The 12,747-nt window shown below is 46.2% G+C and overlaps 1 protein-coding gene across 1 annotated transcript; it reads right to left on the bottom strand.

Moving 5' to 3' along the window:
- Nucleotides 1–1,008: 1,008 nt before the first annotated feature.
- On the bottom strand, nucleotides 1,009–10,556 carry LOC117412869 (uncharacterized). The gene is made up of 18 exons (XM_058996686.1): nucleotides 10,286–10,556; nucleotides 9,947–10,105; nucleotides 9,142–9,260; nucleotides 8,509–8,686; nucleotides 7,843–7,976; nucleotides 6,927–7,086; nucleotides 6,307–6,425; nucleotides 5,733–5,952; nucleotides 5,210–5,331; nucleotides 4,876–4,981; nucleotides 3,465–3,587; nucleotides 3,124–3,296; nucleotides 2,874–2,975; nucleotides 2,621–2,771; nucleotides 2,259–2,439; nucleotides 2,025–2,160; nucleotides 1,564–1,639; nucleotides 1,009–1,171 (listed from the first exon to the last, which is right to left on the bottom strand). The coding sequence occupies exons 1-18, from the start codon at nucleotides 10,539–10,541 to the stop codon at nucleotides 1,086–1,088; spliced, it is 2,601 nt and encodes an 866-aa protein (XP_058852669.1). The 5' UTR covers nucleotides 10,542–10,556; the 3' UTR covers nucleotides 1,009–1,085.
- Between the last annotated feature and the right edge of the window lie 2,191 nt (nucleotides 10,557–12,747).

Below are 12,747 nucleotides of genomic sequence, written 5' to 3' on the forward strand. Positions count from 1 at the left end.
TGCTGTTTATACCTTTAAAAGCAAGTCCTGGCCATTTCACAGACACACCATCCAGTTAAACATTACATCAAACCCTGGAGGTTCACACACTTACTCTCTGCCTCTCTCGCTTTACTTCCTGCTGTCGGTCTTCAAATGTGCAAATCAAAATATTTTTGTTCTGCAGTTTATTTTGTAGACACCTTTATTGAAGGAGACTTGCAGGTGTTACAAGGCAAGCTTCATATTTAAATAGTGTAGTTTACAGTTAGTGCAATAATACTACAGTGTGAACTAGGATGCAGTTATATCAACAATGACATTAGTAGTGGAATAGAGCATTAGCAGAGGATCCAGTAACATGGTGCTCAGGTCAGGTAAGTCCAGTGCATAATAAGAGGGGTAGATCAACAAGGGCAGTCTGAACAGGTGGGTCTGAGAGGCAGCAAGCAAGAACAAGCATTTTAAATTGAATCCCAGCAGAGACAGAGTGAAGCATGAGAGGACAGAAGACAAGCAGAGTTTTGAATGAGCTGAAGAGGGGGAGGAGAGAGAGAGAGAGAGAGAGAGAGAGAGAGAGAGAGAAGTCCAATCTGGAGAGTACAAGAGCTTGGACCAGGAATTGGGTGGAATACAGCAGTAAGAAAAGGACCGATATGGTAGATGCGACATACAAAGAAAGCAATTGTGTCAGGAAAGTGGTGTTGAGAAGGGTCAAGAGTAACACCTAGATTTTCAGAGAGAGTGACAGTCGAGAGAGACTGAGACATCAGAGGGAGAGGAAGCAAAGGTCAGATTTAGAGAGGCCGAGTTTGAAGTGGTGAGACCGAGTTAAAGTTGAGATAGCAGCCCCATACAAGGGTGCCATGCATTCAAAAGGTTACATTTGTTCACATGCATTTGTCACACTTTGTGAACCCCTATAAATTGTAGACTTAATTCTATTTGCCCCCAGTTTGGCAGATCCAGACTGTTTTGCAGGTGTTGAGGTGGAGAGAGTGTTACAATGAAGACACAGCACAGAAGAGATGGGTTTGTTCTTTTTATTTGAAATGGTTACTGTAGTCTTAGGGCCGAGTTTCCTGCCTGGGCTCTGAGCTCCTTCACTAGGCTCCCTCCAGCATCACCCTCCCTGGGCAGGGATTACCAGCACAGCACAGTCTCATACTGGGGTCAACTGAGATGGGAGTGTCTGAAGGAGGAGTTACAAGAGGCACAGTGCTGGGGTCAGAATACAGCATGCTGGGACAATCAGAAGCAACACAATGTACCAGAGTGAAGTACAAGCCAATAGAACTGCTGTTCAATAGTGTGACGCACTAGATAGCAAGTACAAAATCACTACAATAAAACCCATGCAGTTCAAAATGCATCAGCAGCACAACTCAAATAGAACACATGTATCTAAAATATTAGAACTATGGATAACGTTAATGCATGTGTACTTGCACAATTACCAGCTATTATGCAAAACACACAAGACAGTGTTCCCCTTAATTCTCACACACGTGTGAACCCAATCAACAGAATCCCGAGTCAACGCTGGTCCTTTTCTAGAACAATTTGATCCATTGTGCAACTCACCTCTCCCATCAAAGCAACCCTCATTGCAGCGGCGCTGGTCTGGAGAACAGACTTCAGTGGAGCACATGAAGGAGATCTGAGATACACGGGAGGAGGAGAGACTTGGTCAAAGCATATGGCACTGAATTTCACAGGGATGGAAAGACCTCCCATTGCCAGCAGCATCACCCATTCCAGGTTTTACTACAAGCTTGATCAGCCAGAGTGTAGAAGCAACAAGCTCAGGTGTACGATTAAACCAATAGCAAAACCAGGAATGGACCCAACTGCTCTGGAGGATTTCCATCCGTGTCTTAAACTACAACAGAGATCGAAAATGCAGAAGACAGAAAGACTGAGAGTCCAAATGCTTGTCATGGAATTTCCACTGAAGACACTGGCAGTTGAGCGTTGTTACCGATGCAATACAGACCCGTGCAGAGCCAGGTCAGTCTGCAGCACCCCATTAATACCCCACCCACCTCCTCGTCCAGGGCTAGCCCACTGCTCAGGAACTGGAATGTTCGGAGACTGAAGCGTCGTCTCAATTTGGAGTGGGGGGGCTGGCCGTCCACGTGCAGAGACGCAGAGCTGCCGTAATCCAGGACATTTGGACAACTGAGGGACAGACATCCAATCAGAAGCGGTATAGGGTTAAAAAAAGCTTATGGCAGACTGACAGGACCTCAGAACATGTGTGTGATGGTCAGACTCACCCCTGGTACAGCAGCACCCACACAGCACTGGAGGAGCGTGGGTAAGCAATGCAGTAATGCACCAGCAGAACCAGGCTGGGGTCAGTGGGGTTGATCAGACGCAGCTCGAGGTAAACTCTGCTCCCCAGGAGGAGACTCACGGGCAGGCTGGAGGAGGGGTAGAACTGGGAGAAGGTCCCATCTGAGGAGAGAGAGAGACTTTCAGCATCCTATTAAGCGAGACATGGGGGTAGAAGCGGCTGGATCTCAGTTCTGGAGGACAGATTTATAACATGCATTGAAATGGAGCGTTTGATCACTTTGTATTTGGTTTATAATAACTGAAGAGATGGATAGATACACCTCCAGGTGGCATGTCTCACCTTTAGCAATCTGTAACTGCACCTGAAACACCCCCAGGTGAGGGGCAGGGCGGAGGTCTGTGGGGGTCTTCACCAGGAACCCAGTGCTGGCCACGTTCCCTTTAGAATAACGACATTCCACAAGGAGACTAGGGGTAGAAAGAGTGGAGCACTGAATACAGCATAGGAGAAAGACTGTGATCCACACCATTACTAGAGGCTCCATCTAAAAGCAATGTATACCTGCGATAAGGGCAGAGCTCTGGCTATATACTTGCCTAAAGGGACTGTCGCTGGTTACGAGCCCGTAGGTCCACTGCCTGCGTTGGATCAAGCTCTGCACCTCAGCCAGGTAGACTCTAGTCTCCCCCACAACCTGCACACAGAGGGTTACAATCCAGTGCATCACGTCACTGGTCCAATTAAACGTACGTGGCCAAAACTAATTACAGCCATTTGATAGGTCATGCATCAAAAGGGTCAATTCTGAAATGCTCCATTCAAACTTCTGAACAGGAACTCACAAAGGTGCGGGTCCCACAGCCAGTGACTGGGAATTTGAAGATGGCATAGTCTGGAGTGCAGAGAACTGGGAGGCAGGACTGGTCCCCAGCGAGCGCCAGACTGGCAGGGTTGACCTCAGGATTGAAAGACTTGCGGTAAACAGCAAACACAAACTGCTCGTCTGCCGTGCACACTGAGGAGAGAGAGATTGAATCCAATACAGGCTTTTAAACAGCCAAGAATGACCATGAACCCACTAGCAGCCCAGGCTTACTGCATTCATTGGAAAGGACAGAGGTGCACGACACCAATGGATGCAAGAGGAAATCAGTCTATTGGAGGAGAGGAATGGGGTGCTTACTCTCTAGAGGGTAGAAGCAGCGGCGGGTTTTGGGGTTCATGCAGCAGCCTCTAGCCCGGCACAGCGCTGGAGAGAGCTTAGAGGGGCCACAGGGAAGCTGCTGCTCAGCTGGGATCAGACAGCCTGCAGGAAATGAGACAGGGAAGCACATTTACCATTCAGAGTGAAGAGACAGCGGCTTGGGTTTGTATTGATTGCTGCTTGGGAGAGTAAAGGCTGCTACACACCAGGCGCAACTGCAGGGATTAATAAAACCTATACTTGAGATGTATCACACCACAGGCAACACGAAATAGAACAGCTTCCATGCATGCGGTCCAGCAGGGTGAAGCTGATCTCCAGAATGACAGAGGAAACACCCAGAGCTTTGTGACAAGGACCGCAATAAGATTAAGACTATGGGAGTCCATTTCAAAAGGCACTGGATAAGCCTGGTATGTGCGACTTATTGTCACCCATGTTGAAATAGTGTCAGAGAAGACTCAATTTCAACATCATGATTATGTACCAGTCTTGATCATTGTTTAGTCAATAGCAATTAGCTGGACAGATCAGCCAGTTCTCCAACTGTTCACATCACTTCTGGTGATACCACTGCCAATCTGGTGTGGGGCAGCCTCAAGTGTGTCACTCCCTCCACACCCCCAGAATCTGATACTCTTAGGTTGTGCTGAAGGTCCTGCAACATGATCAACCAATAAAAGACCTGCATTCTGTGGTAGTCCAATCACAAGTGAGCAGAGGGACACAGTTGAAGGCATTCTGCCTGGTCTGAAGTAATTTTAACCAATGGGAGTGTCAGATGTGCCCCTTGTTACGCAGGTGGCTAATCATTGAGGCAGGACAGATGCAAGGCTAAGCAGTGCAAGAAAAGCTGAATTTTGTGCAAGAGATTAGAGGGAGTTCATTACATTGATAACGTTAATATCAGAGATGTGCTCAGCCACTGAAGGAGGAATACAGAATGGACTGTGTACAAGTAGTGTGGAGAGTCACTTGACATTAGCTATTCATAAAGCTCCAGCCGCAAAAGAAAGCTACCTAATGCATCCATCTACTCAGCTTACTCAAAGCTTGGTTTCTTTTCTGTATTCAGAATGTTTATAGGTTGCAGTTTTTGTATCAACCGCACTACACGAATTACAAGGTTACAAAACAATTACATTAAAAACACGCTTGCTGTTCTCTCTTCCCCCCCCCCCATGACAATATAAAACGGTTATTGTGTGGTGGGGGCAGGTGTTGACTCTGCTACCCCAGTGGATTGTCACTGCACACCACTGGGTTTTGCTACGAGTTTAATAACACACCCAAGCTTGTTAACTAGATCCTGGGGATAATCAAGCTCTGATCAAAAGCTGGAATAGGTGAAATTCCTGTGCAATGGGAGGAGGGAGTTCATTAAACCCACCTTCTTGGGGGATGGGATTTGGGGGTACAGGGCAGGAAGATACCGTCACCTCCCTCTGGCGAGAGGAGTAGGGGGTGAAGAGCACCGTCAGGACATACAAGTTATTCTAGAACACAAGGAGGGAGAGTGGAGACATTGGCACAATAGAAAACACACATCCAGCAACACAAATGGATTGACACACACTAGCCCTGCTGCACCCAGTCCTGGCTTTCAGAACTCCACCTTGTTCAGGTATTTTATTGAAAAGGTCAAGCAGACCCCTGGTAAACCTGCTCTGAACCCAAGGACTGGATGCAGCGTCCAGCCATTCACGAGTTGGGCAGGCTCTTACCAAGGTCTTGACATGGCAGGCCGTGTAAGACACTGTGAAGACGGTCTTTCCATCCTTCTCCTCTAGAGTGTAGCCACAAGCACTTGGTGCAGACTGCACCCCAACCAGATTATTGGAGTCATCTACAAAAAGATCAAAACAAAGCCTGGGTTAGGGCCATCCATCACCCATTGCCACAGTTCTGAATGTAATCATAGCATCAGTAACAAAGCCTTGATCTACAGCCACTGCATGCAGCACAAACTGCCTCCATGCAGCCCCAGATACAGACACTGAATAGCTTCCTGAACAAGTTTATTGGACCAGCTGTTCTCTACATGTGTTTCACACTAACATTTTTACACAGCAAGCTTCCATACACCCCCCAGGTACAGATAGTCAATAGGTTTATAAAATCAGCATTACAATAAACCAAGACAAAAGCATGAAGGCTCTCAGCAGCTTAAGATAGAACGAGACTCAATTTGCAACTGCTCAAATGACAATCATGGCTTTGACAGTCAAAAGCCAGTCCCAGACTCACCCGTGACTTTGACCAGATCGAGGGGACCGGCAGGCAGCAGCACCGTCATGCACCCCTCACTGCAGGAGACAGAGACACCAGCAGGGTGGGGAGGGAGAGAGGGAGGAGGGAGGATCTCACGCTTAGCCAAGACACGGCACTTCATATGCCTCAAGCGAGTCACCTCGTTTACATCAGAGAACGAAACGGACAGCGAGTAATGGACATGGCCGTCAATGTTCTACAAAGAGAAATAAGGGTTACACACACGTCCCCATAAAAATGCATGGTTTACCATTGCCAAGAACTAGGCTCAGTGAAAGCATGGCATGATCAGCCATTACCACGCTTTAGCATGCTTTCACTGGGAAACTGAAGGGTTAGTTTTACCCTGCTCTGGTTTTTTTGTGTACCGTTCCTAATGCTTCACACATGCTTTCACTGTACTGTCACACTGCTGTGCTGTTACTGTGGGCAAGACAAATATGCAGGAATTGCACAGGTGTGCCAAGTTCAACTACATTGTAAATGACAGGTCCAATAGTAATTGACTAGGTCTGAAGGGGTCCCTGCTTGCTCACACAGACAGCCTCACCTGTTTCAGCACATCACAAGCATCGTAAGGAGCCATAAAGTAGTTCTTCCCAATCCCCTGGACCAGCCCATAGCCACAACTGCCATTGGCCTTCACAGCAACCAGGTTGTTCTTCCCATCTACAAGGACAGGAGGAGGTGGGTATAGCTACAGCACTCATGCCATTGGGAGGGTAACTTGCCAATGGATCTACTGTGATTTATGCAAGTACAATTAAGGATGCAATACTAGTCTCACTAGGAATTGAAGACACCCCTGAGCTGGATACCTACACTGTGGCTAATGAAGCTCATAGTAACTATTATGCAATAGGAGTCTTGCTGCACTCCCTGCAACATGATCACTGACCCCCATCCACCCCCTTCAGGAGGAGTGCTGACCATCTCTAAAATCCATTCCAACTCTTATAAGCTTTGACACCAGGGCTGGAAATAACACTCCCATCGCATAGCAGTTTCAGCTATTCCTGGTGTCACTAGGAGTTTAAGACATGTGAACTTGTTCCCTATACACAGTGGCTAATCAAGCTCTTGGTAAAGCCTGGAATGGGTACACTACTATTGCATTCATGATTAAGAGCAAGAGGCTTTACAAACCAGCCCCTCCCACTGCAGACTCACCCAGGATGAAGACCTGGTCTAGTGGCCCCTCTGGAAGATCTGTACTCATGCTGGAGGGGCCACAGACAGCAGGGGGTTCGAATGGGAGACACTCCTGCTCTATGGAGCCTGGCCGTCCCTCCGCGTCCTTGTACGTCACATGGAAGACCAGGGTATTGTTCTGGGAGGAAGACAGGTTAGAATAGCGCCTTGAGCTTGCTTTAGACTGTTACAGTAGCATCAGGGGAGAAGCTTCTCTTGCCCAAATATTAAATCAATACATTTACATTGTTGCAGGAACATTGGACTGGACTAGGACAGACATCGATCATGCACCAGATTTGCCAAAGACTAGATTAAGCTACAATTGCAGACTTTACCACTGCGAAAGCACAGAGGTTAGTTTAACTGTTAGTTTCTACAATTGCTGTAGTAAATTGTAACATTTAATAGTCAGTCCTGATTTGGAGGACAGGCTTCACTTTGTCAGAGTATTTAACTCATCTACCTGTTTTACTTTAACATTGATACTGTAATTGTTAGCCATAAACACAGAAAGGTACCAAATTACAAATACAACTTGTGTTCAGATACTTCAACTACATGTTGATACTTAATGGATTAAGGGCAATTCTGTGAATTAGTGAAGCATCTTTCTACCTCAAATCTTGTGCAATTGCCTTCCTGAATGGCCCCAGCTATAAGGGCTGCAGGGCTGAGTGCTGTTCAGTGGCTGCTCCTATAAAACACCTGAAGTGAATTCCCTCCCTTGGAGTTCAAGGGTGTTGCAGAAAACAGCTTGAAACATTGGAGTCAATATCCCAGTCAAGGGAAAAATGTATCCTTGTTACGCTTCACCAAGGGGTTTTATGCCAATAGCCGCTGGTCCTCGGTTGAGATTATTGAAGGACAGTCAGTGCACGCTTTGACCTTGTACCTGTGTTTGAAGAGGACAGCCTTCATCCTTGGCATAGTAAGAGATTGTGAGCACATTCATCCCGTCTCCCTTCATCAGGTAGAAAGCACATTCATCTGGGGCGTCTTTGATCAGCATCTCCAAACCAGACCGGTCTGAGAAAACACACAACATGAGAAGAAATATCAAGCTTCATGCAAATGTGAAATACTAGAAGTCACTGTGTATTAAAAGGAGTCAAGATATGATATTGCAATAGGTGTATATAGTTTGTATCGTGATACAAGACCACAGCATAGCTCACTACTCAATCTACAGCTCCCAGCATCACTCACCATTGCTGCAGGTGCATAGGCATGATGGGAGCTGTAGTTCTAGCCAGAGCCAGACAATCATGGTGTCCACACAATGTAAAGAGAGAGGTCTGGATGGTCGGACACAAGCTATCAAGGGTGTGTTATAGCTGCTAGGATCACACCACTATCCCAGTCTCAATGTAACAATAGCCACTAAATGATCGTTTGAGCTCATTAGGCATCTACAAGTAGCCCATCACATGCCGATACAGATCGTACCACACCTTCATATCGATACGGTCGTGACATTAGTGTCTTGTTGCAGCCCTTGTGTTCAGATTCAGGAAGAACACTAGACATGCAGAACAGCATTTGACAATCAGGGTCTCACCTATGATTGTGACCTCCTCTAGGGGTCCCTCTGGCAGTTCAAAGGTCACAGTGGTGACCCCACAGGCTGCGCTGGGGAGAGATTTGGGGGTGCTCTGTGGACACCTCATCACCAGCCCTGCACCCCCTCTCCTTGCGAAGAACACGGTGAGCACAAAGGAGGAGATCCCGTTGATTTCCTAAAAGGAACAAGACAGTAACACCAGGGGTGGCCAATACTGCTATCAAAGAAGTCTGGAATGGTGAGGTATTAACCCAGCGAGTACAACATTTCTGAGAACAAACACAAGCTGTATTTATGCAATCTGACACGACACCAACTTCACTTTTGCAGCTAGTTAAAATTAAAGAGGTATTAGCCAGTTAAAACCACAAGACACTTCATGGGTTAACCAGAAAGCATTCATTACTCAATGCGGTCCCTCCGTTCCCACAATTGAGAAATCGGTCTGACCAATACAGAACCAGTCCATTTGATGTACTCTACCTGCTATTGCTACCCAACATTGTAGCCAATTATTAAAAGAGCATTTATTTATTAAATTTCTAGTGATTGAGGAGCATCCTGTCGGATCCAGAGTCGCTGAATTCTCCAAACCCACAAACACAATAGAAAGGAGTTTAAGCAACTTACCTGTATCTTCACGTTGCAGCCCTTGAATGACGTCGTGAACAAGCTGTAGCCCCCACTAAACGTCACGCTGTACTTGCAAAACCCGGCCAGGCTCGCCACTGGAAGGAGGCGATTCTTCACTAAAATAAATATAGTAACATCGTGCGAGGTCATCCATCACGGGGTGTGGTACACATTAAAACGTGGTACACTGTGTGCTGCGCTTGCCCGGCCACGCACAAATGATTTTAGCTCAATTACGACCATCTGAAAGGGGCATGTTGTAACTGGTGATGAACAAACTGGGTTATCTAACACTGTAAACCTGTATGATAGTGTCTTGTTTGTAGTGATGTGTGCAGTAGTCGATCACAGCGTATCATTTTCTGGCGTTAGACGGGTACGCGCACCACATTCTGACGATGAAACACTTTGTCGCTACACCGGGACCACGTGCCCGAAGTTTAAAGTAAACATGCGATTTATTTCCATCTAGTAGCAGGACGGAGGCGGGTCTATTAAACACAGACCAGATTCAAACAAGACAAGAGGAATGCTGTCATCTGAAATGTATGTTCCAGGATTTGCCAGGTTTCAATAGCTGCTCGATTCAAGGAAGTACAACAAACATTAAAACAGACGTCAAATATCCAGCTAATATTTTGCTGTTATTTAGAATAAAATTACTTTCTTGGTCAACTAACTACACTGCATTTTAATTGTAAGACCCACACGCACCATTTAGTTCTGTATTCCAGTCATACATAAACCAGTACATATGAATAAACCGTTGTATGGAGTCGCCGAGGCCCCTCCTCGCCCTCACCTCGCACACGGAGCGCCTTCACGCCAGTGCCGGGTAGCTCGAGTGTCATTCTATCCTCGTAGCAGATTAATCCGGGATCCTCCGGTTTAAGAGCCGGGCCGGTGGAGGCTGTCTCGCCGCCGTCATCATCCTCGCTTGGGACGTTAGTGTGGAAGGAGTCTAGCGGGAGGAACGAGAGGAAGCAAAGTTAACCGGTAGAGAATCACTGCAGAAGGATGCCCCGTGTCTATCTGTTTGTAACGAAGGCACTGTGCAGTGCAGGTAGAACTGAGCACATTTAAAAACACACCGACAGAGAAAAACAAACAAAAAAAGTAAGCCTCCTTTCTGACGCCTCACCGAGGTTGGGAGTCGCATTTCCAGGCTGCAGCAGCGGGGTCTCCCCGGTCCAAGACAAGGCGGCCCGGCCGAATCCAAGCAACAAGCACGCCACAAGTAAGCAAGGCGGCAGCATCATCATCCTCTGCCCGCTCCGACACATTGGTGTTGTTTTCCCGCAGCCACTTGTCGCTCCAGTCCCTGCAGTCAGGCTGTATCCTCGCTTACTGCGCTCTGGGGGTTTATAAGAGGTGTCGAGACCGCGCGAGGGCTTCATTGACGCTCCAATCGGGTTCCACGCGCCATCATTCTCACGCGGGTTTTTTTTTTTTGGAAAGGTAAACTCGCACACCGAGACTTTTTAAAACCCAACTTTAACGTGAAGCTGCCCAGTTGTTAATATTTAACTATGTGCTTAATTAAACATCTGAGCTAGTCGTCTGTATCAAACTGCCAAGAAATGGGAGGCTTGTTTCCTCCCTTATCGTTCACAAACGCAATTAAAAACGTGTGGACTGCAAGTGTTTCACTGAGATCCCATCCTGGGTGGCTACAAACTGGTTGAAAATAAAAGCAGATAAAACTGAGGTTTTGTTAATTGGCTCTAAACTAGGTTTAGCAAAGTGTAATCCAGTCCATATCATTTTTGGAGGCAATTCCATTTTAGCTTCCACTAGCGAAGACCCCGGATGTTATCTTGGACCTCACGCTTTCTTATGATTTCTGTATCAGAACAGCGTCTTATCATTTGAGAAATGTTTCCAGATGAAAACGTGTTCTGGGTATGAGAGACGCAGAGACGTTGACACAGGCATTAATCTCTCGTCTTGATTATTGCGATTCTTTGCTTGTTGGTAAACCTGTCACTAAACCTAGAAGGATTCAGCTTGTCCAGAACTCCGCTCCAGTTACCATTATGCAGGTTGAAACATTGGATTCTTAAATCGAAAATGAAAACACACTTTTGTGAATGTGCTTTTATGTAATTGGTTGTAACTGGAATGTATTATAAGAACATCATTAAGTTTACAAACGAGAGGAGGCCATTCAGCCCATCTTGCTCGTTTGGTTGTTAGTAGCTTATTGATCCCAGAATCTCATCAAGCAGCTTCTTGAAGGATCTCAGGGTGTCAGCTTCAACAGCACTACTGGGGAGTTGGTTCCAAATCCTCACAATTCTCTGTGTAAAAAAAGTGCCTCCTATTTTCTGTTCTGAATGCCCCTTTATCTAATCTCTATTTGTGACCCCTGGTCCTTGTTTTTTTTTTCAGGTCAAAGAAGTCCCCTGGGTCGACATTGTCTATACCTTTTAGGATTTTGAATGTTTGAATCAGATCGCCGCGTGGTCTTCTTTGTTCAAGACTGAATAGATTCAATTCTTTGAGCCTGTCTGCATGCTACATACCTTTTAAACCTGGGATATACAGCAGCAATATGCTTTTTGTAACAAGGTGACCAGAACTGAACACAATATTCTAGGTGAGGTCTTACTAATGTATTGTAAAGTTTTAACATTATTTCCCTTGATTTAAATTCAACACTTCTCACAATATATCCGAGCATCTTTGTTGGGGAAGCTATAAAAAAGGCCACATTGTCTAGATGAAGACATTTCTGAGTCAACATAAACTCCTAGGTCTTTTTCATAGTTCCCTTCTTCAATTTCAGTATCTCCCATATGATATTTATAATGCACATTTTTATTGCCTGCATGCAATACTTTACACTTTTCTCTATTTAATTTATATTAAATATATTCTATATATATATATATATAGAAAACTGGAAGAAAGTGGGCGGCAAAGAAAGCTGTGGAAGATGCAAAGGCTGCCCTTCGAATTGGTGATATCATGGGGCAAGTTCAGCATGGAAGAGGGGGTCTTGGTTTCAGTTCAGCTCCTCCTACATGGCACAAGGCAGCCCCAGCTCAAAGGAGGAAGCTGGTAGTCAACGAGGTGCAAAAGCAGGAGGAGAGGATGAGGTGTATAAAGGCCATTTCCCAGGCCAAGCAGGGAGAATGGATGAGATGGGAGAGTGTGGAACAACGCAAGATTGGCTGGCAAGACCTATGGTCAATGGAACAGAGCAGGATCAGTTTCCTCATCAGGTCAACATATGATGTTCTCCCATCACCACAGAACCTAAACCTCTGGGTAGGAGAGGATCCCTCATGTCCTTTGTGTTCATCACCTGCAACATTAAGGCACATTTTGACAGGATGTAAGGTGGCTCTTAGCCAAGGACGGTTTACTTGGCGCCATGACCAGGTGCTGCGATGTTTGGCCTTAGCATTGGAAGACAAGCGTAACATGACCAATAAGTTGTCACCTGTTCCATCCAGGAGAGCAACCACCAAGAAAAGGTGTTAAAACCAACCCTCGGCCAGGACAACTGGAAGCTGCTAGAGAGTGCTGGCAGATGTTGGTCAACGGCTTATTTTTCCACCTGAGATTGCCACCACTAACCTTCGACCAGATATTGTC

This window comes from Acipenser ruthenus, chromosome 23, assembly GCF_902713425.1.
Source record: "Acipenser ruthenus chromosome 23, fAciRut3.2 maternal haplotype, whole genome shotgun sequence".
Taxonomy (NCBI): Eukaryota; Metazoa; Chordata; class Actinopteri; order Acipenseriformes; family Acipenseridae; genus Acipenser; species Acipenser ruthenus.